This window comes from Thermobia domestica, chromosome 3 (assembly GCF_964235325.1).
Source record: "Thermobia domestica chromosome 3, izTheDome1.hap1.1, whole genome shotgun sequence".
Taxonomy (NCBI): Eukaryota; Metazoa; Arthropoda; class Insecta; order Zygentoma; family Lepismatidae; genus Thermobia; species Thermobia domestica.
Window position 1 is genome coordinate 117,767,606 of NC_137456.1, and position 26,798 is coordinate 117,794,403.

At 34.8% G+C, this 26,798-nt stretch overlaps 1 protein-coding gene across 2 annotated transcripts; it reads left to right on the forward strand.

The window, feature by feature from the left end:
* Positions 1 to 6,295: 6,295 nt before the first annotated feature.
* On the forward strand, positions 6,296 to 25,043 carry Ctu1 (Cytosolic thiouridylase subunit 1). 2 transcript variants are annotated; one of them, XM_081751571.1, is made up of 6 exons: positions 6,296 to 6,477; positions 11,795 to 12,026; positions 18,018 to 18,136; positions 18,788 to 18,976; positions 22,188 to 22,392; positions 24,818 to 25,043. In XM_081751571.1, the coding sequence occupies exons 1-6, from the start codon at positions 6,430 to 6,432 to the stop codon at positions 25,039 to 25,041; spliced, it is 1,017 nt and encodes a 338-aa protein (XP_081607697.1). In that variant the 5' UTR covers positions 6,296 to 6,429; the 3' UTR covers positions 25,042 to 25,043. The 2 variants fall into 2 exon arrangements, with proteins under 2 accessions (XP_081607697.1, XP_081607696.1); XM_081751570.1 differs by lacking the exon at positions 6,296 to 6,477 and adding an exon at positions 6,645 to 6,764.
* The last annotated feature ends 1,755 nt before the right edge of the window (positions 25,044 to 26,798 follow it).

Below are 26,798 nucleotides of genomic sequence, written 5' to 3' on the forward strand. Positions count from 1 at the left end.
AATGGCAAAAAAAGGCAATAAGAGTGTTAAAGGGACTACGTGATAATGACTCTTGCAGACCTTTCTTTAAAGAGATGCAAATCATGACAGTGCCCTCAATGTATATCTATAGCTGTCTCATGTATATTAAAGAAAACTTGGAAAATATCAGTACCCGAAATAAAATTCATTGCTATGACACAAGATACGGAGACGACCTCGATACACCATATTTCAGGTTAAATAAAACACAAAAGAGTTATAAATACACTGCGATGAAGATTTATAATCTTCTACCTACAGAAATTCGTGGTATGTGTAATAGAAACTTCGAGAAACACTGTAAATCTTGGCTCATTGAAACAGCTGTGTATAGCGTTTTAGAATTTGAGAAAGAGTTAAAAAATAAAAAGTGACTAGTTATGTACTTATATATTCAATGTATATATTTTGTATAATCTCTTGACGTTGTCTATTGCAACAAATGTTGTTTAACGACAATAAAAATATCCTATTCCTATAAACAACATCATTGGGAAAACACAACAGCTGGAGAATTGAAGAAACGTCGTGCTACGGGAGCAGCTCAGTGATAGAGCGATCGTCTCTGGCGCGTGAGGTCCTTGGTTTGATCCCAGCTCCCGTGAAATTGGCTTAGTGCACTGCTGGTAAATTTCTTTTTAAAAATTTCCCTCGACTGACACAAACTTTCCCCTTTTCTTACCAAATTTCCCGTAGTTTGTTGAAAGATCAATTCCTCTGGCGGAAGATATGTGATAAGATCAATTAAGCTATATTAAAGAAAGTGTTAGCCACATTTGTTTTTGACTTCTTTTTTTCTTGTCTTTTTTTTTTTTTTTTTTTTTTTTTTTACAAAATACTCACAATTACACCCAACCAACAATGGATGCAAATTATGCTACTTTGAACATACGCTATTGCTGTTTTACTGGTTCATTTCTAAAGAAAAAAATAAGTATTTATATTCGTCAATCAGTTAGCGCAAGATTTGAGCAGATTATGAGAGATCGCCACTTATGGTTATATCTAAAAGCTTTGTCCTGCAAATATGTTGGAAAGAATGGCAAGATATTTTTATTCTAGGTGATATACGCGGTTTCCCTGGAAAATAAAAAAAAATGTAAGAGAATCAGTTTATCATGATTTATAACTAATCTGTTCGCTGTTAACCACTTTACCAATTTGCTTGTAAATATAGCATATTTCCTCTAAATTTCTGCTGTTGATTTTTTTCTGATTGCTAATATCACAACGAAATATTTGATGAAAGTATAATTCAGTACTCAAGTCAGATTTTCGAAAAAACGTTTTTTTTAAAAAAAAAAAAATACGCATAAGACTTTACACAAACCCATATCATTTTGTTCAGCTGAATAAAATCTTTCGAGTATTGGTCGGTTTGTGTCTCATCATTGGACAATGTTTAGTCAAACTTTGATAATATTGTAGAATTTTAATAAGACCTCCCTTCGAAATTTTCCTCCGGGTTCAGCCTTTACAAAATACAGATTTATCAACTTGGTCTAATAATGGCAATGGCAATAATATTATGTTTAATATAGGTGTAACCTACATAACAACTGCAAAGACAGTATTTATATATGTGTTGTAAGAATGAAATTTCTGGTTTTACGGCCCCGTAGTTAACCCCTTTAGGATAGCAGGAGGTGAACGCTTAATGAAAACAAATGATTATACAATAATTAGTAGCATCAAAATGTGGATAGAAGCGTGAAAAAACTCGAGAATTCAAAAGAAACAATGTTGTCCATTACAAAGACGCGTAGTTGGGTTCGAACCAGAAACTTTTACGCCAGAGTTATGAGTTGCATGACATGTAATGAGAAATGCTACTGTATTTTTTTTAACGTGTTATCATACATAAGTTGCGGCAAATATGTATAAACGCAAAAAAAAAAAAAAAAGTGCATTCACATTTCCAATTTCACATCCTTCAAGTTAGACAACCAATTTTGCAGTTAACTTGGCTGGGTTGAGAATTAGGTAAGGCGTTCTACAAATACTCTAGTTTGTTCAATAGATGTCATTGTAGCAAACTGCAGGAGTTGAGTTGATTTTAGTTTAGCGTCCCTTTCAGCAGCGAGGCTATATGAGACGTGGACCTACTGATTAACGTGGAATCCGAACCACATGAGCTCCCGCCGGGAATCGAACCCGGGTCTCCCACGCCAAAGGCGCGTACGCTAACCGCTTAGCCACGGAGGAGTTCCAGCAAACTGCAGGAAAGTAGAATAAAATCCAGGCCTCTGCAACGAATAAACAATCCGGAAGAACAGTTCGTTTAGTATCTACAGGGCAACTGATATCATGTGAAAGTTACAAAGTGATCTTGTTTAACCTTTATTAACGAAAAGTTAATGTTGTTCAAACTTTCATTTTGTTTTACAGCAAATAATATTTTATGAAATATTTGGATGTTCTATATTATTTGTTTCAACTATATTATTCGTTTCGTATTTCGCCTTCACAACCTTACATTCACTCTACTGAAACTTTATTTATATATTAAAAAAAACGTCGTGAGGAGTAAATGACTTTCATCCCTGTTTTGTGGAAATTCCTTTTATCCGCAAAACCATCATATCATTCACATTTTTTTTAAAAAAACGTAAGTATTATTATTATTTGTTATTCACACATTAGAACTAACAAGAATATTTTCCTTTTTATATTATTCTTTTCCAAGGTGTTCGAAAATAGCAATCGAAAAAAATGATAACCTAAGAAAATAAAAACGAGATATGCATGTGTGACATTCTTAGAGTGCATAACATGAGTTTGTATAATGTAATATCTATTTAATAATACAAGCACGTCTCTATTAGTAATATTTACGATATCAAAGGTACACGAATTCTCTCGTCTAGAAGGCCGTAATATATCATTTACTTCGTGCTATATTCTTAGTAATCGAGAACTGTAATTTAGTAAAGAATAAACAAAAATAAACTGAACCATAAACAAATGTGAATATGGATGACTGTTCCTGATAATATTTGAATAAGATCTATCTCGCTCTCTCTTTCTCTTGGTCAAAATATGCATGATTATTGCATCTCATCTCTAGGTGGAGAGCTTTGAGCAAAGAGAATTTAACATTCACCGTGCAAGAACAAATTTAAATTTAAAAGTATTATTTTGCTGTAGAGTGGATTTGGGATTATTAATTCAGCGCCTACGCTGAATAGCACCTACGCTGATCTTCCACTACCGGGGAAGTCTCCTAACATAACTTGATACTTGTCTTCATAAAATGAAGGTCGAAGAGAAAGAGAAAGAAAAAATGTTTAAATATAAATAAAAAATAAACACAGACACGTTTCGCTTTCCGAATGAAGGCCTAACTAGCGAAGTCTCGATTAGGACAAAGAAATTTTGTGGACGAGCAGTAGTCGGTTAAATGATATTTTGCACAGTTACCAAGAAAATTGGCAAAATATTTTCAACAACTTACTCGGTTACTTTGGCCAACAAGAATGAGGCCTTTTAGATTGTTAAGCTTTTAGATTGTTTTAACTCCCGGTTAAAAGATATTTTGTATCCACTCGGTTAAATTATCTAAGTAACTTCTGCCAAGTAGTGCTATGATAAAATTTTCTGTATAGATCATATTATATTGAATCACTATAACTATTATTATATTGGGAGCGTATTTGTAGCCATACATTATATATACACAGGGGCGCCGTTAGATGGGTACTCTTCTGTTCAGGAAAATTTAGAAATCTTTTCAAAAACTAAGTCCAAAAAAGTGAGCCTTGTGTCTATCATTATTCAAACCGATCTGTAAAGTGGAAATTCATGTATTTTCATCAAGGAAAAGGGAAACAAGGGAAGCAATACTGGGCCTTATGCAGAGTCGTTCTGAAATACTATTAGAGTCATACTAAAGGCTTGACTACTGCAGGAGACATATGTTAGTCGAACTCTTTAGTATGGCACTAATCACGCGTCAGATCGATCGTCTCTGCATAAGGCCCACTGAGACTACGGTTGAACATGGGAAAGCACATCAGAATAAACAAACCGATTGTATAGCATTTGCATATAAAGAAAAAGCTTTCTTTATAGATTGGAATATCATGTTCAGAGTGTTGAAGAATCTGAAGGTGGATAACAGAAACAGAAGAATGATATACCAACTATACAGGAACCAGATACCTGTTATAGGAAGGGATCAGAAGGAGGCACGAATCAGTAAAAGGGTAGGGCAAGGACATGGAATTTTACTGCTCCCGTCCAACGTCTATATAAAAGTGGTTATGAAAGAATTCTTTGATAAAAACAATAAAGGAATAAAAGTAAATGGCCAGAATTTCAGCACAATAAGTTTTGCTGATGACATGGCACTGATAGCGGAGAACGAAAAGGACTTGCAGGAAGCACTTTCAAACTTGAACGTCAACTGGAAACAACATGCAAACTGAAGATAAATAAGAAGAAAACCAAAGTAATAAAGTGCACAAGAGCAAGACAGGAAGGAGCAAAAGTATGGCTAGTGGGAGTGAAAATTGAAGACGTTAAGACGTTCCTCAATTTAGGAAGTCTAATATTCTCGGAACAAGTGCAAAAGACGTAAGCTCAGGAACAGAGCAGGTTAAACAAATATTGAATAGGAAAAGAGGACTACTAACCAGTGATGTGCCGTAAACTATAATTTTACGTCTACGCGATTGTCTACTGTAATCTATACGTAATCTACATTACACTTTTTCCCGTGTAGACTATGTAGACAACCACTATCAAATGTAAGGAAGAATTTCGTTGCTCGTTTGTTCATATTTCCTCATTCAGTTGTTTTGCTTCGGTGCAGCGAAAGATTAGGGAAACGACTAACATATAAAAAGTAGAGGGAATTATCTAATCTGTATGTTTACTCTGCTCTGCACATACCACTTCCTTAGATTTTCCACTTCGGGCACTGCTTTTATAATGAAACTTACAAAACTAATTCTCACCTGTTGGTTTTCAGTCTTGAAGCTGCTGTATTTGTCAATTTTTTCTTGCATATTTTACAAAATGCATAATATTTTTCATTTTCCTTCATCAAGACGAAACTAAGTATCCGAAAGTTACTATTCGGTGGCAAAGCATTTTATTTCTACGCAATTTCGCAAGATAACGACAAAAGAAAGCTCCTTTATTGTCCACGACGCCATATTAAATTACGTGTTGTTGACATATTCTACATAGTCTACGTTGTTTACATTGTCTACGCATAGTTGACACGTAAACGTAAACTATCGTTTTTTACGCGTAGACGCACATCTCTGCTACTAACATCAAGAAATGTGTCGTTGGACGTAAGAAAACTATTTGTTAAGACTCTGGTATGGAGAGTGATGCTTTATGGATCAGAGACGTGGATAGTGAGGAAAGCTGAAACATCCACTCTGTAAGCATTTAAAATGTGGTTTTAGCGGGGAATGCTGTTCATATCATGGGCAGAAAGGACGTATTAAAGGAACTTAGTGAAGACCTACTGACAATGAAGATAATAGAAAAAAGAAAAAAAAACATCCATCTTATTCGATCCATCTTATTAGATTATCATGATAATAGAGGGAAAGGCAAAAGGAAAACCAGGAAGAGGAAGGCAAAAAATAGAATATCTAGATACGAAGAAGAGACTTTACGAAAATATAGAACAGCTCTCCCAATGGAAATAAAAGCCTTATTATTTAAATGTTGCCAACCAACCTATGGGTGAGGTGTGAAAGAAGAAAAAGAAGAATTTCTTATCAAATTGGTTCAACTTTAGATTGACCCTGATATGACCGTTTCCAGGAATAGAAAGGTCTTTTTCCGTAATGATTTGCTACAACGCAACGCAAAATTAGTGTTTTATTTTGTAATAATGCACTCAACAAACGTAATTGGTTTTAGTGTCCTTTGTGTTAATTTATAAACGCAACTTTTGCGAAAAATATTGCAGAAATACTTTCCATGATGGATTGCGTAGAAGCAACGCAAAATTTCTGATTCAGTATTCAAGAATTCACTAGTTTTTAGTCCTTTAAACCCTTCTGTAACAAACCTATGTACTAAGTGAATGAAACTAAACCTTACATTAAGCTAACCTAACCACATGTCATTATTATCATGTTGAAAAGCTGACATGAGTTAACCTAATAATTGACATTTTTTTTCTATTTTAACTTATTTTTTGAGCCGCAAATTCTTCTAAGATTGATGAGAAATGGGGCTCCGGAAGAGAAAAGAGTTTCATACTTAGTTTAATATTAATGTTCGTATCAAGAAATTTATGTGTAAACCTGGCAGCATTGGTGGAAAAGAACAAAATGCGAAAAGAGCAGCTCGGCGCGCAAGCAACTTAAGCTTCCAATGTTTTGATAAATCCGTATTTTCGTTAAATCGTAATTCAGTGACTTTAGTCTTCAAAATTAAATGCCAGTTCTGTGTTCAACAAAGTGTGGTAAAAATGCCATACTAAAGGTATGATTGTTATAATTTTACATGCTATCCCACTTTATGGGTGCATACTTATGTTCATGAAATGTTAACTTCTCTTTGCTGAAAATGCACTATTAAGAAAAAATGTAGATCCTTAAGTAGTGTTTTTTGAGGAAAGAGGTGCTTTAACGGGTGCAGGCTCACTTTGGTAGGGCTGAGTATAAATGAAAAGCACGAATGCCTTCTTACGAAGTAAGGGAAGGAACGAAGCAGAGGGCCCGAGCAGTATTGAGATAGTGTGTTTATATTGTGCAGGCGCGTCTGCGATGGTTTGTTGCTTGTTTACTCCGTATGACAACGGCACTGATTTACGTTCTAATGAAATTTTCACCAATCCTTTCGGCATTTATTCCGAAGTTGGGCGTCCTATTTTGCCACGTTTTTTCGCTGTTATTTCCTTTGCACACTTTCTGCAATTTGGGATATAGTATACGTAAAGCCGTGTCAGTTCCCGAAGGAGTTGGACGCTCATACTTTCAGGGATTATTCATTGAGTATCTACGAACTTACCAAGGGAATAACAAAGCGACTTTGATGTGCTTATCGACTGATACGAAAATAAAACAGAACGTACCTGTACTTCATATCTGCATGTGTAGTGCCCTTGTACTTTATCTATGACTATGTGTGTATAGGGGGGGGAATTTAACGCATATCGCATGTCTTGTGCACATGGATACTTATTGGATATACTTACTATTGCACATGGATATACTTACTATTGCACTACGTAGAAAATTTATGGTATTTCATGTAGAAGTGGTAATAGAACACAGAAGAAACGCAGATCACGACGTTCTCATGTATACTATTACCGCAATTTGTTATAAGGTTCATTAATCCGTGCTCTTCACAAACTTTTAAAAGATTTTTTTCGTTATCAATGTACTGCTTCACAAATGTTAAAACTATTAATTCATCGCCCTTGTACATTCGCCATGTTGATAACATAAATGCTCGTTTCTTTCCCACAATGCAACTGTTCGGTTACCTTGCGCCAAGTAGTTCCCTCCGCTCGCAGTATAGTCCCATGTTTTTAACCGCTTATATATAACAAATAAACAGATTTTTCGAGGCTCTTATATATTATCAAGCACACAAACGATCAAATTATCCATATCTTTCCGTAAATTTTAAAAATTTCACTGGAGACGGACGCCCAACTTTGGAACTTAACCCATCCTTTCTTTTTTCTACCTTTTCACATGCAATTTCTTTATTTCACATCTCACTTTTGTGCAGTACCATGTTAAACTATAAATTAGTTACTTTCCTTTTCTTAATGTCAAATGATCATTGCATATCTGTAATTACGTGACACGTGAGTAACTCACAGTCTTGAAAAATTAAGGAGTTGAAAATTCGAAATTTCCTGAAATCATCCTTTTACACGTTAGCTAATTCAAATTTCTGTTTCTATTTTCTTTGATGGTTGAGTATGACATTCAGTTCGACCTTACCAAAACATCATTCTCGAGCACTATCTTCACTTCAGTACGCTACTTCAAAAGCTCACTGGAACGAGTCGGACACTTTTTCAGCGTTTTTTGGATACACCGATCATTAAGGAATACGTCTTAAAACAGTGCCTTCATTTACTTCCATGTTTAACATTAAGTATTCACTCGAGCAGACGGTTCTACCAAATAGAAAATGTATGGGTAAAATACGATGTGAAACTTTTTTTTTTTTTTTGTGTGTGTGTGAGGAAGTGTGTATATGAATGTGAGTAATTACTGTCAGCGCACAGTATTTTAAGTGATAATGAGAGTACTGTATGTGTAAGTGTGCTCTTGCACTATTCTCGTTTATGCATATATCCCCCTTCCCTGAATGTGTCTGCTCCAAATGAACGCACCCTTTCGCTGCCGTACGGGTCTCCCTGCTGCATTCCTGCCCTGACTCGGTTGGATAGCATGCGTGCTTTTTAGTGGCCATTTAGCACAAATTGATTGGTGTTTTATACACTGTAGTTTTTATGCCATACTTCCCACTGTATTTACACTAAGTCCTCCTGAAGTCAAACTGAAAGTAGTATTTGAGCTCCTCATTTAGTGCATACTATGCTAAAAGAAATATAAAGCTCTGACCTAACCTGAAAATGTAAGAAATGTTTCAAAATTTGGTAGAAACATCTGCTCGAATAATGCCAACATTATCTGTACTGTAGCTATTAGATATTCTCGCCTTTCACGCATGCTATAGGTAAGATTCACATTTATTCGGATTTTTTTATGTTTCTGTTTCCAAATCATAATTAATGTTTCTTTCATAAGTTTTACAAAATCATGCCCCCATATACTGGAATAGCACCTAATTTTATTAGGAATGTTGGAAACTTCATATAACTATACCTCGGAAAATTTAGTATTTTGTGGAGAAATGAGAATGTAATATTTATCTGAGTGTCAACTGTAGGCAAGCGAGTGGCATAGTAGGCTGATATGTGGAAACAAGAGAAGTAGCCACTATTCAAAGTCATTGAACCTTAAGTCAAAGATGAAGTATATATAAGATGTTCTGTATTTTTCTTTTTTAAATTTTTTTTCAGGAGAGTTCCAAGGGAAGGGAGGTACTGGCGCCTTAGTAACGCGTCCATAGGATCAAAGAAAGTGTCAGATGGCACTGCAATATTTGAGGTAGAAGGCAAGACTGAATCTACAATCAGTTGTGTCACTGTACTATATCCATATTATATTCCCTACTAGTTGAATATACCCATTCTTCGCATGGCAGCTGTATTTGGAAGTGAACGCCTGTGGGTGTATCACCATTCATTTCAGCGACCGCGAAAACTATGGATTTTACACTAATATCGGTCATTTTGGGTTATTTTTACATGTCTCGGTATCCCTTTCCCCCCGCTAACCCCCGGGCCGATACAATGGCTTCTGAATTTGCAAGTCATCGCTAATAAAAGCGTCACCATTGATCTCAACGACCGCGAAAACTACGGATTTGACAATAATATCGGTTATTTTGGATTACTTTTACATGTCTCTGTATCACCTCCCCCGGTGACTCCCGTCCCGCACCGAATAGGGTGAATTTGGAAGTTAATGCGATCGGAGTTTTACTATTGATCTTAGCAACCGCGAAAACTATGAATTCGACACTAATATCGGTCATTTTATACTACTTTTAATGTCCCGGTAAACGCGCGCCAGAGGCCTCCCTGGTTCGAATTTTGACAAAAACGCTTCGCGTTGGTTTGGGACCTGGACCAAGGTATCCGTGACCAAAATTTGGTAACTCTCGGTCAACTTGTCTGGTCTCCAGGCCGGTTCCAGTAAACGCTGCCCTTCCCTGAGACCCCCCTGGTTCGAAAAAAAAAAAAAAAAACCTCTTCGTTTTTATCTGGGGCTTAGACCAAGTTACCGTGAGCAAATTTTGGTAACTCTCGGTCCATTCGTCTGGTCCCCAGGCCACATACAGACAGACAGACAAGCAAACACACAAACAGTTTTATTTATATTGGATTAAGTCCGGAACTGCCTTTTTGAAGGCTTTCGCTACAACTTTAGAATATATTCATACAACAAAAATGTATCATAAGAATCATTACAAAATCACGGAAACGCATCATCTGTAAGGAACCATTTAAATCATTGAATATGATTACAGTTCCTTCTTTGTACATGCTTGAACTTCTCAAAATTACTTGGGATCGTTTTGTGTTAAAGAGATGGTGATACTCACTACTATCTTACGCTTGGGAACATAACAGATAACTTATCTACTGTGTATCATAAAACATCTGCATACGGAAAATCACATAGCTATATGGGTGTAAGATAGTATAATAAGTTACCTAGATATGTAAAATATATTCATAAGAAGAGTTCTTTTGCGAACTCAGTGCGCAAACTGCTATTAAATAACACATTTTGTTCAATGTCTAAGCAGCTAAAAAGTAATTAAATCCCTATTATATATATATATATATATATATATATATATATATATATATATATATATATATATATATATATATATATATATATATATATATATATATATATATGTCACATGGTAAATTCAAACGTACAGATATATACAGTAATTAAAATAGTAATAAGGTCCATATATATATATATATATATATAGTGGCCCAAAGTGGGCATAGTCCCGTACTTATCGGTCATGGCATTTAAATCATTTACCTATTGTTATCCGTACAGGTATTGACTTAGTTTTCTCCTTATCTATTCTTTATTTATTTTCACTTATACCTTAAGCTCGGAACGAAACAAAGGAAATAAATTCATTATCTTAATAAATTAAAGTGTTATACTTGATCGATGCTGATCTGTATACCTACTTTTGGGCCACTCTGGATATAATCATCGTTATATTAAGTGTAGAATTGGTTTAGTCTATATTTTCACAAATTGTTAAGAACAAGAACATTGCATTTGTTCAAAGTATTGTATCTACTTTAAGTACTGACGAATTCAATACCATTTTGTACAAACGTACATGTAATGTGATCTACAGAATGATTAATAAATCTAATTTAATCTTTATTCTTCACTAAGTATGCAATCATATTATATTACTGCGCAAAAGTAATGACTTTCAATTGTTCAGTGTTGCAAACTCTCATATTCAGAAGTAACGAAAACAATGTTTCGATGGAATTATAAATTAGTTTGCTTACCGTATTACTGTGAGTGAAGAGATGCAATTACTTTAGGAGGGCTAATTGCATAAAACACGAACCAACTTAGAAACACAAACCAACTTGTGCTAGGTGGCCACTGAAAAGCACGAATGTTATGTAACTGACTGAGTGCAGGAGCGCTACATAGATACCCAGGAGATAGAACGAGAGTGAATTCGTAAGGAGAAGGTGAATCAGCGACGGTAGGTGTACGCATCAATGGATATAATGGAAAAACAATTCATATGGTATAAAAACACATGCCTCATGCATGGCACTTCCATGATCACTTTGTAGATTTCCTGCACATAGCTCTTCACTTCGTTATGTCTTCCTTATGAAATACTACGTGGTATTTCATATTTCTTGTGAAATTCTGTTATAGTATCCTTTGATAGCACATCAAAATAATTCCTATATATACCACCTAAGAATCCACGAGCTTTTGGGTTGCTCTACGTCGATAAGCATTGAAATCATTTAACCACGACAGGGAAAGTATTCAGAAATCATTGCCTGAACTACATTAATTTGGATCGTTCCAAGTTCTTCCCATTAGACGTATGTGACAGAATTCATACTTTCTATTACAGGTTGTTATGCTGAAACTAAAGTATATTTTCTTTTTCTTTTTAGAGACCTAAAACTGGAGATGCGCTGTGCAAGGAATGTTTCTTTTGGGCATTTGAGACCGAAATACATAATACAATCGTTAATGGCAAACTGTTCCAGCCGGGTAATTACGTGGCTGTAGCTGCGTCTGGAGGGAAGGATTCAACAGTGCTTGCGTATATTTTGAAACTTTTGAATGAAAGATACAACTATGGGTTGAAATTAGTTCTTCTTTCAGTTGATGAAGGCATAACAGGTATAGTAATAGCATTTCTCAATTCCGAATCCGATAGGATCTGTCTTATTAGCAATTATATCATTATGGTTTATTGGGATATTCACTTTCCGGTACCGTAGTTGAGAACTTTGTTTTAGAAGTTTTCTGATTCATACTGTTCTGAATACGAGGCATTATTCTACAAGTATAAATAAAGCATATATATATATATATATATGTATGTATGTATATCTATCTATCTATATCTATCTATCTATATATATCGGGTGTTGCAAAATAAGTGTTACAACTCTTGGGAGGTGACTGCTGCCACTGAGACAAGAAAAAAAGTTCTCTTCAACTTTTTGCTATCGGACATAATTTCAGATCTACAAGGTGCCGAAAGCGTGGGAAAATGACTTTCGGACGCCAATAGTTCGGAAACTATCCAACATACAGAGGGCGGGTAAAAAATTCACTGAAGAAGTCATACCTGCTCTATTGAATTTTGCATGTTTCACAATCCTACCGTGCACGCGCAAGAGATTCCCCAAAGGAACGTAGGGAGTCCCGGATAATCTGCCAAATGAAACTTGGTCTAAATGGATATGAATTGATAGGTTTTCTACCAGGTAACAATAATTCGTTTGTCTTAAGTCGATATCTGGAACAAATACAAAATGGCGGACACCTTCATGCCCGTTGTGTGTGGTTGCATAATCGCCAGGTACGGATGCTGGCCAACAGTGACGTTCTGAGTATTAATTGTAGCGAATTTGTACTCAAATGCTCTAGAAAGACATCTGGAGTGTCGGTAGAGCATAACAGATGAAGCAGGGTGATTCACATGTGTGGAAACACTTAACGAAAAATGCCCAGAAATGCACTCGTACTCAGTAAACGTGAGTTCAAAGCGTCGGAAATGTAAGGATTAGCGTCAAGAACATGAAAGCCATTGCCGATTCACCAATAATATTCCTTCAAACCGATGCAATATGATGTGCACGGTTGCATACCAATAAGGATGCAACAACTGAGGCCAAGTTCATATTGTGCAATTGGACTCACAAAGGTACTCAAACTGGGTAAACTAAAGGAATGTCACTAGTGGGATCGCATGATCGATATTGAAATGTGGCCAATGTGTGTGTTGATATCAACATGTAGCTGATGGCCAAATGTCAACATGTCCCACTACTGCTGGGACACCGTCTCACGTGCGAAAACTAGGAAAATAACGTTGTACTTTCTGCTATTACATCTGGTGCACCTTTTGGTAGAACGTAACTAGAACACGATTGTATCAATGCCCCCCTTTGTTTGGGACATTGTCCCACAGTCGACACATATGAAAAGAAATCTCTTAATGCATGGTTCAAATTCTGATTGAGAGTGAAAATAACAAACTTATATCATGTCTCACGTCTTCTGAGACATATGACGTACTCGAAATATAGGAAAATACCTCCAGAAATTCGTATCTTACACACAGTGCACATGCCAAGACAAAGACGAAAATGAACCGATTTGGCACATTTAACACTACAGCTGCAACACCATACATATGGAAAATAAAACGACATGAGAAATAGTAAGAAACGTCTTAAAGCTCTGATTGTTTACAACTGTGCAGTAGGAGTAACAAAAGAAAACACACAAGTATGTCGGGAGGCTGTACAAGAGGGCTTGCCAAACCAAGTGGGTACTTCTCAAAGTAATGAATACAGAGAAAGTGAGGCTCCTTCGAATCTCAGGGCTAGAGCGTTCGCTTTTGTTCGCGTGGTCGCAGTTTCCAATCCTACTGGGAGCCCACGGCCTCAGATTCATGACCCGAGTAGTTATTTTCCTATTTTTCGCACGTAGGACGATGTCCCAGCAGTAGTGGGACATGTTGACATTTGGCCATCAGCTACATGTTGATATCAACACACACATTGGCCACATTTCAATATCGATCATGCGATCCCACTAGTGACATTCCTTTAGTTTACCCAGTTTCTTTGTGAGTCCAATTGCACAATATGAACTTGGCCTCAGTTGTTGCATCCTTATTGGTATGCAACCGTGCACATCATATTGCATCGGTTTGAAGGAATATTATTGGTGAATCGGCAATGGCTTTCATGTTCTTGACGCTAATCCTTACATTTCCGACGCTTTGAACTCACGTTTACTGAGTATGAGTGCATTTCTGGGCATTTTTCGTTAAGTGTTTCCACACATGTGAATCACCCTGCTTCATCTGTTATGCTCTACCGACACTCCAGATGTCTTTCTAGAGCATTTGAGTACAAATTCGCTACAATTAATACTCAGAACGTCACTGTTGGCCAGCATCCGTACCTGGCGATTATGCAACCACACACAACGGGCATGAAGGTGTCCGCCATTTTGTATTTGTTCCAGATATCGACTTAAGACAAACGAATTATTGTTACCTGGTAGAAAACCTATCAATTCATATCCATTTAGACCAAGTTTCATTTGGCAGATTATCCGGGACTCCCTACATTCCTTTGGGGAATCCCTTGCGCGTGCACGGTAGGATTGTGAAACATGCAAAATTCAATAGAGCAGGTATGACTTATTCAGTGAATTTTTTACCCGCCCTCTTTATGTTGGATAGTTTCCGAACTATTGGCGTCCGAAAGTCATTTTCCCACGCTTTCGGCACCTTGTAGATCTGAAACTATGTCCGATAGCAAAAAGTTGAAGAGAACTTTTTTTCTTGTCTCAGTGGCAGGAGTCACCTCCCAAGAGTTGTAACAGTTATTTTGCAACACCCGATATATATATATATATATATATATATATATATATATATATATATATATATATATATGTATGTCTTTAGAGTCCTCGTCTGGACACACAAATTGCACTTTGTGGCAACGTCCCAAATAGAGAACCATAGATTAGATCTACCAACCTGTCATATAGTAATATCTATTGTTTCCAGGTAGCAGCTAAATTCGATATTGATTGACAGCATCACTTATTAATGTACCAATCGATTCAACTGCTTATTGTATTCGTAGAGTAATACAGCGGCGGCTGTAGCGGGTAGGCCAGGTAGGCACGGGCCTACCCTAAAGTTTTGAAAAATATATAAACACTAAAAGATACAATAAAGAGTAAATGTATTTTCACTATTTATATTAATAGTAGATAATTATTTAACAAATAGTATCAACCACTACTGTAAAAGTAATTTCCTACTGTCATTAATCAATCCAATGTGTATATGCGTTCGTAAGTGAGAAAGAGAGCCTACCCAAAATTAAAATCCTAAAGCCGCCCATGGAATAATGAAAGTGGCTCGAAGTTAATCAGCGACATTGCCACATGGTGAAATTTTGATTCCTTATAGCGGCTGAAGGAGGCCCCGGAGCATCATTTATCATTTTCTCTTTATTTTAGCCTGTAGAATAGTGCTCTGTGGTCCTTGGGCGCCATTTTTAGGAACCTTATACAACCTTAACTTCAGAATATATTTTAATTTTGACGAATACTATAATAATTCTATGTTACTTATAATTATTTGCATGAAGTAAGAAGAAAAATCTGAAACTTCTGTAAGAGAAATTTAAGGAGAGTTATGGTGAAGTTTTCTATTTTCTGTTGTATTATCATTACACTGACTGTTGAGCAATCGTGTCATAGGCAAGTTTTGGCCATTTAAAGTGGTGTTTTTAAATGTTTTCTACCCCTGTTTGTTAGGAAGTTAACAATAAAATCGACAGTCAATAAAAATGTCTGTTATATACTTAGGTATCTTTTTTTCTTCTATGGAAAGAAATAAGAACAATTTAAGTATAAAAACTCATAAATGGACTTCAAAATCTATTACAAAACTGAATGGGCCCACATGTGTTTTGCACCCATGCGTACTTACGTTTTTGCGCCCTGGACGTATTTAAATAAAATATTCGTTAATGTGTGCTGTTTTGGTGTTTACACCATTCCTTTGCACCCCACTCCCGTAGCTATGCGACTTGTGCGGTCCATGGGTAACTGCTGATTGGTTGAGATGTAAGTAGAGGGTAATGTACTGCCCTATTTTAGTAATTTCATTGATAATCAATGTCACTTTCATGTTTACCAGTGTGATGTGATTTTAATAGAAATTTCATATATATATATATAAAAAAAAAGATTATGTTGAAATTTGAGAACATGGTAGCGACCCCTAAAACATTTTTTAAAAAATCTGAAAATTTTATGGAATTCTTTTTCTAAATAGTAGATCAAAATAAAAAGGTGTCCCACGTAAATTTTAAAAGTTAGTTTTTAAGGACCACCCTAATATATATATATATATATATATTATATATATATATATATATATATATATATGTATGTATATATATATGTGTGTGTGTGTGTGAGAGAGAGAGAGAGAGAGAGAGAGCAGCTCGGAGGAAGATAATAGTAAATGCCACTTCCGGTGAAATTGAGTTATTAGTTGGAATGTGTTGGGATCAAATTACAGAACAGTATGTAGATAGTTTAATTTCAGAAATGTATCTGCAGATGCCAGGGAAACCTTTTTCTGAATCTGTCATTACATTGTGTTGCAAGATGGGAATGTTGAATTTTCTTTTGCAGTTTACTCGTAAATTAGAAAATGAGACATACCATCGTATTCCCCCGAGCCGCTTATATATATCCTTGTCAAAGATAAATAATACATTTTTATTTTTATTATATTTATTAATAATTAGTACCCCATTGTAATTTAAACAGAATTGGAAATTGAACTGCTTTGTGCATTAGTATCCAAACTTTTTAAGTAGAAATGCTTATATATTTTTGTACAGTGTCAATTGTAATTAATCGTCGGGCTCTCCCTTGAATTCTTGTTCGCAAAGGATAAAAATTTGAGTTTAATAAATTAATACCATCAGGTTAAAAGGAATCTAGGTTTCAACACACCTAAAATCAAGGCCACAAATAAAAAATGATTTGGACCACCCATATTCCACATATTAAACAGCTGTATTGAGTATGATTTTGACATAGTGTAATTTTTGCACAGCATTAAAATCTCTCAGAACTGGGTAAGAATATTACCCAATTTAAGAACTATTACACCGATCACAATGAAAAATAAGGAGTTTGCGATAAAACGGATTCTACTGGATGGTTATATACACGCATGATGATGAAATGAAATTTAAAGGCATGTGGCAAAGAACATCTTAGAAACACTGAAGCAGAACATCCGGTAGTAGGTCTTTCGAAACAATCAACAGATATGCAACATAATGTTGTGGATTCTATTTGGGGCCAAAAGTGAAATAAAAAGACTTACTTCATTCATTTCACTCTTCAGTTTTCTAACACACCCAAAACTTAACATAGTAATATACAGGTTGGTTAAGTAACGAATGAGAAACTGTAATTAAAACACATCTAGTGTTGGCACAACAGTAACAAGGGCATCAACACGAGTTGGCAACTTCCCTGCCTGGACAAAAGAATGCACAACTTGAGCCCATCACGTATCACACTGTCACTTGACAAGTAATAAGCAGCAGTTGACAAAGTGTATCGTCACTACTCTTCCCTGGTGAATTTATTTCTTTATATATCTGTGATATTTTTATTTCTTTTATTTGTTTTCTTCCCTGAACAAGATTCTAGGGAAGAGCTAAAAACTTGGAAGTGCAAGAAATTGTGGGAATCAGAATTAAAGTAAATGAAGTATTAATTCCTTGTCCGTAGACCATTATTCAAGTTCTCGTAATTAAAAGTAATCTAAATACTTCTAATTGCGCATAAATGTAAATTCCTTATAGAATAGTGGCAAGCTTTTCGTTAGACTGCGAACTATCGTATTTGCTAACCATATCGTTGTTAGATGAGGTCAGGAATGTAAAGAGATAGATAGATATAATTTTGTCGATTGAAGTTCTTTGAACAGCTCTAATATTGATATAATATGTATTCTCTGACATACAGTACAACTAAAAGCATTTATGGGAAGCTAAAGTTGGAATATTTGAATTATTTTTTTGATCATTCTAGGGTATCGGGATGATAGCCTTGAGACCGTGAAGTTGAACAGAGATGAGTATGCGATTCCATTAAAAATTTTATCGTACCAAGAGCTCTACGGCTGGACTATGGACGCAATTGTTAAAGAGGTAAGCAGGAAACAAGAAAAAGTAAATTGTTTATTCTGGTAATATAAATTTTGGAGCTTTGCTATACGTTTATTTCATAGTGTGTTCTGACTAGAAATGCAAGTAAGCTGTTTCTCTTTTTTAAAAAAATGAAATTTTAGGTTTTTTGACTTTTTATAGTTTTCTTATTCAAGAGTCACCTTTGTTTTCCTGTAGTGGATTTTACACTTGTAAAAGTCCTGTGTAACATTCAATACGTATGAGTGTCGCATTCAATTCAAGGTTCGTTGTATTTATTGGTTTTCGAACTGGCATTTAGCTGGTGGCAACCAAGTGTAAGTTATACAACACAACGTATCATAAAAGTGATGTTGGTTGCCTAAGCAAGTGAGAATGTTAAACAATTACGTCTAACTGTATAAATATAGATTGAACGTGTCTCAGCAGTTTAAGTTAAAAGAAATAAAATTAAAAAATGTAGCAACAAAAATCACAATTAAAAATTAAAAAAAAAAAAAAAAAGTTCTGTATTCACATATTTGTGCATATGTTTCAACTGTACACCATTAAAATTATTTGCATATTTTTTCACTACTTCAAACAGAGAAATTTGCCGTTATGTTGGCGTGAATGGAAATTTGTAAGTTTAACATATTCTTATTGTTTTTCTAGATTGGAAGGAAGAACAACTGTACGTTCTGTGGAGTGTTTCGACGACAAGCGCTGGATCGTGGAGCTATGCTTTTAGGAGTAGATTGCATCGTAACAGGACATAATGCTGATGACATGGCTGAAACAGTCTTAATGAATATTTTAAGAGGAGATGTAGCAAGGTTGCAGAGATGTACAAATATTATTACTGTAAGTACGAGCAAAAGTATATTTTAGATTGTATAGATGATAAGTATATGGGCGTAAATAGGTGAACAATTCGCAAGCGGGAGAGATTCCAGAGATCCATTCGTGCGGCTAGTCACTCAGGCCGCTTCCTTCCTTCCCCCCTCCCCTTTTCCCGGATAGTGTGCTCACCGACGGACGTCATCCTTTACGTACGTGACGGGTTAAATGGCCTTAGATGCCAAGAGCCCAGAAATCTAAATCCTAAAAATCCTGAAGTTTTTCCAGGTTTTCTTAGTCGCATCATCTGGTGTAAAATGCTTTAGCAGCCCTTTCCTGAAATTCACGAAATATATAAAAGATATTATTTGCCCATGAAAGTATTATTGCATCAGAGCATAAGTAACTCAACACTTCATGGTGTCCTTAGTATTTCTTTCTTTCTCTCTCCCAGTCTAATGAAGCATCAGCGAAAGAAATTACGGCATAGTTTTCTTACATTTTTTAAAATTTTATTCGTTTATGTTAATTTATGTAAGGAACTTCAAGAAACAATCGAGACCAATTTATAGTACTGGAATTATTTAGCAACCAATAAACAGCAACATTAACAGTGAAAATGGAAGTAAAAGGATGTTGGCCAGGGCTATATTTAAAGATAAAGCACTCCGACATTCGTCTGATATGATTAAGGTGGAAACTCAGGATTACTGGATACAAACGTGACACATCCTAGTTGTGAAGCAAACATGCTAAGCATTAGCCTACGTTTAGACAGCAAATAAAAACTGTGAGCACTTTTGCTGCAGTCAGGAAGGAAAAGAAGCAGGAAAACAGTCATATTAGAGAAAGGAGTTGTACTGAGGGATGAAATCTTTATGTGGGCTTTGAATGTGTTTATTTGGGATCGAATATAATTTGATAATATTGAAAATCCAACGATGTCACACATTGGATTTTATTAATCATTACACATTGGATTTTATTAAGCATCAATCTTGCAACAGTAATTTGTAGCAGATACCAGATGTCAGATGTGGCAGATAACAATAATTTGTAACAGATTGCCTTTAAAGTTTCACCTTAAGACGATTTTATTTTCTCAAGCATTCATAATTAAAATTGCTTAACTTTGGCTGAATCACACATGTTCCGACATGTCTTGACGCTCTGGAATGCTTACGTAAAATTTTCGTCAATAGATCTTTCTCATACTCCATCATCAATTCCTCCCAATAAATATTATAACGAGATATCCTTCTCCTATATCCTTCTTATGTGAACTTAAGGTGAGAATCAATCAGGATCTTTCGATCTGCATCATCAGATCTGTCGAGTGCTGTGCGATATACGAAGGAGAGGGAGTTAACAAATTCACGGGGAGGGGAGACAGGACGATTTTTTTTTTTTTTTTTTTAATAAAGTACACCAATTTCTTAAGTCTCCTAGAGCACTAATGATTCAGTCGTGGACCACCCTGCTCCCGCCAAGTGAACTTTGTGGTGGACAAACACCGTGTGCGTGGGTTTTCTCGGGGTTCTCCAGTTTCCTCCCACTTTCTTCATTCCACCCTTTCATTCATTACTCATCATCACCGTCTCCTTTAGCCTAACCGGCATAACTGTGGGACGTAAAACTCAAAGATTTCATTTCATTTTTTTTCAGTCGTGGACCAGACATTCAGCATGTTTAAAGGAATCACGTCTGAGTACTATCTTTATGTGTGTTTTATCTGAAATGGGACATAGGTCTATATTTACTAAGCTAATAAATTTAACCAGACATCGTTTGACTTGTACCTACCTAGAAAAGTACTCATTTTATTCACACAGTTCCTTTTCTCAGCCAAGGATTTTATTTTATCTAAATTGTATTATTTTGCGTTTTCATTTCTTCTCCTAGCTCTGCCTTTTCACCTAGTTGTGAGTGGGAACTCATTAGGTTTCTGATAACGTATTGGGATATGCCTAGGGTGACATTAAGGGCGTGCCATATTACAATATTTCTTAAGCAAGTCCAGCATAGTGACCAATTTAGCTAATTTAGCAAAAATAATCGTTGGAATTACGGGATTGCGTATGCTGCTATTTAAACACGAAATAGTAAAAGTTCAAACGGATTTATTCAAGCTATAAAATGTCCCTTGTTTAAAATGTTTGACAATCTCTTATTTAAAGTATTTGACATCATCCTTTATTTTTTTCTGAAAATTAGGTTGCGTTATATTTAATATATCTGAAGTTTCAGAATCACATATTATTATCAAATAAGTTTACACACACAGCTAATAAAGCATGATTGCTTATTGACAGTAATCGGTACACGAAATTTATTTCAGATATTATATCAATAGTACATAAATCTCTGTAGCGTGAAGCTGTATGTAAAATCCAAAAGAGAACTTCGCTGGGGACGGGCCAAGACATTGTGCGCTAGTTTTCTAGGTTTTTCATTTTTTTCGCCAATTTTCTTCTACGTTATTATTAACGTAATTAGATTTATAGTTCTTCATTTCTGTCAATTACTGTCTCCATATGCTAACTTGGATGATCATTTAAGGTAAATGTGAAAGAAGAGTAAATATTATGAATAAAAAAAAAAGAACCTAATAGTAATTAAACTGATTCCAAGATGTAGATATTTTTCGTTTTTTTATTGTTGTATTTTATTTGTTATTATTTTTTTGTTTGTTTCTAATTTTTTCTTTAATAACGAAAACTTTCACTATTTTGGCATTTTGTAATTTCTATATTCAATTGTCACTTTTGCCTTTCTGTAATAGATTATAGAATTCACTATCTTTATTGACTTCCAAAGTGATACCGCTTTGATTGCTGCAAGATTTCATTTACAACTGTCCTCTATATTAGGGTTGCCTAACCATAGTTTTATCATTTATACACCGTGTAGTTAGAGAAGATATTAGATAACAATCTATTATTTCCCAGACAAGAAGGCTTTGATTTAATTTTTTAAACAGAATTTTTACATCTTTGATTGTTAAAACTGGGCTCTTACATTTCTAGTTGTCCGTGTGATATATATGGCTGAGGAGAGAAAAAAGGAAGGGCCACTTAAGGATTATCGCAAAAATATAATTTTATTATACCAATTCATTTTATAATTTGTAAAAAATGGCATGCGCACATTGGTTCATTGTAGAGTAATGAGAGACAGGGTTAGTTACAGTTGTAAGAAAAAAATTAATTAAGTCCTACATCAAATTTATTTCCAGAGCTTCGAGGGAACAATTCCAAGATGTAAACCTCTCAAGTACACTTATGAAAAAGAAATTGTGATGTACGCGTATTTTAAGAAGTTGACGTATTTTTCCACTGAGTGTATATACTCTCCAAATGCATACCGAGGACATGCAAGAGCATTTTTAAAAGATTTAGAGAAGATTCGTTCTACGGCAATCATGGATATTATTCATTCAGGTAAGTCAACACTTTTGCTAGTTGTAGAATTTATGTTCAAGTTAAGGTATGGCAGTGAGAAGTTGCAAGTACAGCCAATTTCAGGAAAAATCATTCATATTTTTAGACGATAAAATTCACCTTGCTTTCTTAGTTTGTATTATAAAAATGTATATTGAATACTTTTTTTTTTTTTTTTACACTAAAAACTTAAAACTTATAGTACCTAATTGTTTGTAAATATGACTAGAAGCAAAATGAGACGGTGCTTATCTATCCATTAACTTAATTTCTTATGTAAGTTCCTACTTTAATAAACATTTGAATAAGTGCGTCATATTTATTTATTTTATTTAAAGAAAAAAGAACGTTAGGCTTAAGGCATATGCAGCAAGTAGGACGCTTTTACCGGCAGAAATGCTTCTTTATATTTTCGGTGTCAAAAATGATCAATTGCCCTTTCTGTGATGTCTAAACAATGTTGCAAAGTTTAGGTGATCGCAGGAGTGATAAAAGAAATTAAAAAATCATGAATTGGCGAATAATTTAATATGTAAGGAACGACACGTTTAAACGTTCCTTAACATTACATATATCTATATATTAAAATCCTAGGCTTATATGTTTGTCTCCAAAGAAAAGTTTATGTTTGCCTTCAATCCTTTCGACAATGAGATCTCGAAAACCAGAAGTACTATAAACGTATCGTTTTCACTGGCCGATTCCAAATTTTATGTAAATTGTCCAGTTCTAATTAAATTTTTGTTTTTAAAAAACATGGCCGTTATTTCTTTATTACTTTTTTAGGGGTACATTGTAAGTGTTGAAATTAAAAAAAAGTAAAGCATCATATCCTACGAGTTACACATTCCAAGACCACATATTTGTATACGGGTTGTATATCTCAGGCGTTTGTTTCATGGGAAATTAGAAACGAAGGATAACCATTTCTCCAGTCTAATCTTTATTCTTTGGAGTGTTTTGCCCAATGAACACCATATGTCAGTGACATTATAATTAATTATGTGTGTAATGTATTTGCTTATTACATTCTGCATACAAAAAGAAAGAAAACACAGATCATATATAAATTAGAAACTCCAACCGGAAATAGGATGAAATCTTGCAAACGGTGCGACGTATTGAAAAAACAATCAAAAAAATCTCTCCTTTATGATACCCCTTGCCGATTTTTATCAAGACGTCCTTCGCTTGTGTCTGTAAAAGGACATGTACAGATTTTGTGAGTAGACAAGGAGATTCATACTCATACGTGAATGATGCGCTGCGTAGAGAGCGCAGATTCAGCTAGTATATAAAAAAAAATATTGGAATTTTTGTCTGTATTGTGTCGTGGCAAAAATAAGTTTCAACGCATAAATCTAATTTTAAATGTATGAATTCATAGAAGTCTTCAGGAAAAATATGTTTCCCCTTTTAGAATATTATTCATAGAACCAAAATCGAGAAGTCAATTTTCTCGCTATACTTTCATAGTTGTGCTGTTCAAGTTCCGTAAATCAGTGTGTCATTCAATTAATAGCAATGATTCATGTGACATAGGACAATCCAGAATTATTTAATCCCTAATAAAATTTGCAGTATTGTGTTGAAACTCGTTTTTTTTTTTTTCCTCAAATTATAGTCATCAGAACTACTACTTTCAAATATAACAAGTCTCTCTATAGTAGTGAAGTGTTTAAATTGTGGATTTTTATTGTACTTTAAATGTTGTAAAGAAATTTTATATTATCTTCATTGTAAATATAAAGAATATTAGTTAGCATAAATAAATTATTAACACTGACATAATATGTAAGGATATATAAATTAGTAGGATTGGATTCGGAATGAATAATCTAATACGTTAATAGTTAAAGTGAATATTACAAGCCAGAACCCTGATAAGTACCATTATAATCATTCAACTACAGTGTTGCTTTTTTGCGTATCCGAGATGGATTGATTGTACTATCACCATTTTTTATTTTTTTAAAATGTTGTTTTAGCACTAGAAGATACATAAAAACAATGTAATAAAAATTCATAAAAATTCTTGATGGTGGAGTAATAGGGTTTTGTATATCTATCTTACGCTTATTGGGTAGTTGTTTTAACAATTAAAGCTATCACTGACACAGTTCCGTGTTCATTGTGGCATTTTATTCCCGCAAGCCCTACAGACCTGAAAATATACAAAAGCAGCGACATTATATACACATGATCACTTATATTTTCATTTGATCGTCATGCTTGTCTCATAATTAGTAAGAGCTTAATTAGAAGAGCAATAATAAAAGTCCCATGCGCAAATAGAATTTACGTTTTGAATGTATCTCCTATAGTTGGGAATTTGTCTAACGTGTCATAGTTTGTCTTCTTAGTATTATATAGTTTGTAAATTTGATTTTTTAAATGCCTAATTATAGTTTTTTCTTGTTGGCAGGTGAAAGTATGAGTATTAAGGAAGGTGTTCGGCTTCCAGAATGTGGGACATGTACTCGATGTGGATTTGTCTCGAGCCAGCCCGTGTGTAAAGCGTGTGTACTTCTTGAAGGTCTTAACAGAGGTTTACCTCGCTTAGGTATTAGTAAGACAAGCAAAGCTGAAAGGACGTTAGCTAGGTTGAATGAGAAAACGAAAAGTGAAATAAAACCTGTCGATTTTTAAAACTGTTTTTATTTTTTAAAAAATGTTTCGTTCAAAAAGTAAGTGACATTGCAAAATAACTACATATGTTATTTTAAGGTACTAAAAGGAGTTTGAAATTCAATATTGGAACATCAAAGTGAACATCAGTTTTCTAGAAATTAATTAATTGTATCGAGAATGATGGGGGAAGACAATGGCTTAGTTACCAATTGGTAGACATCCATTTTAAACGAAATGAAATGAAATAAAATCTTAAGTTTTACGTCCCACGTTTATACCGGTTAGGCTAAAGGAGACGGTGATATGAGAAATGAATGAAATGGTGGAATGAAAGAAGTGGGAGGAAACGGGATAACCCAGAGAAAACCCACAAGCACGGTGTTTGTCCACCACAAAGTCAACTCGGCGCGAGCTTGGATCGAACCAGGGACCCCAAGCACCGGAGGTGAACGCTTTACCACTGAGCCACCGCGCCCACCTTTAAACGAAAAGTATCTACTTTTTGATGATGTGTGTTATGGTTACCAAAACTAGTATAACTTTTTATAAAATAGACAAGTGACGTATTTCTATTACTATAGAATATGATAAACATAAACGTAAGATAATCCTAGCGTATTTTTATAGTCCGTTATTTTTGTCTCGGTGAGTGAACCTGACAGTTTTTCAGAGTTTTTCGAATTTTCTTCGTACCGTTAAAAATAACGGTAGTTTACTTCAGGTAAATATATATATATTCTCAAAAATGGTTGTAATGATTTTGCTTATGTTTCATAACTCATCTAAAAACAGCCTCCTACTGTGGTGTAAGTCAGTTCTCTGAGGAAAGTCGAGGAGTAGTTTATACTTGGTGGTGAGTTTTCTTTCGGATGATTTTCTCAAAAATTTCTTAGATTTTGTTCATATTTCATAAATAAATATTTGATTAATAAGCTGACAATATGGCATAACTGATTTGCTCTGAAAAAAATGTACGAAGCGAGTGTTTTTTTTTTTCAGACGATTTTCTCAAAAACGATTGAGGCGATTTTCTTCATATTTCGTAAATAAAATTTCACCAAAAACTTGACAAAATACTAGTATAAATCATTTGTCCGAAAAAAATGTACGAGGGGTAGTTTATTCTTGGGATTGATTTTTCAGACGATTTTCTCCAAAGAATCAGGCGATTTTCTTCATATTTCATCAATAACATGAGAAGATGGCATAACTCATTTGTTCTGAAAAATGTACGGGGGGGTAATTTATTCTTGAGGTGATTTTTTTTCTTCGGGCGATTTTTTCGAAAGCAACATGTTATTTTCTTCATAAATAAATATTTCATTAGTGACCTGACAATGTAGCGTAATTCACTTATGCTAAAACATGAGAGGTACTTTATTATTGGCATTTTTTCGACGATTTTGTCAAAAGCGACTCATGCGATTTTGTTCACATTCCATAAATAACCTGACAATATAGCATAACTGATTTGTGATTAAGTATCTGCGAGGAGTAGTTTATTCTTGGAAGTGAGTTCCTTCTGACGATTTTCTCCAGTAACGAATCATGCCATTTTGTTCATATTTCATTAATAACTCTATAATACTGTGTAAATTATTCCTTATGGAAAAAAAATTACAAAGGGTAGTTTTCTCGTGGGGATGAGTTTATTTTCATACATACAGTCAAAAATATCGGGTTGTTACGATTGCCCTATTGTACGTCTGGTGGGAAATCAACCTCTGTAACGCAACCAATGGATGGACCGAGGTCATGCGTACGTCACAAATCCC

Coding starts and splice junctions, on each gene's coding strand:
- Ctu1 (XM_081751570.1), top strand. CDS start 6,660: ATGAAAAGCACGAATGCCTTCTTACGAAGTAAGGGAAGGAACGAAGCA. Junction 18,137..18,787: donor TGGACGCAATTGTTAAAGAG/GTAAGCAGGAAA, acceptor TTGTTTTTCTAG/ATTGGAAGGAAGAACAACTG. Junction 18,977..22,187: donor GATGTACAAATATTATTACT/GTAAGTACGAGC, acceptor ATTTATTTCCAG/AGCTTCGAGGGAACAATTCC.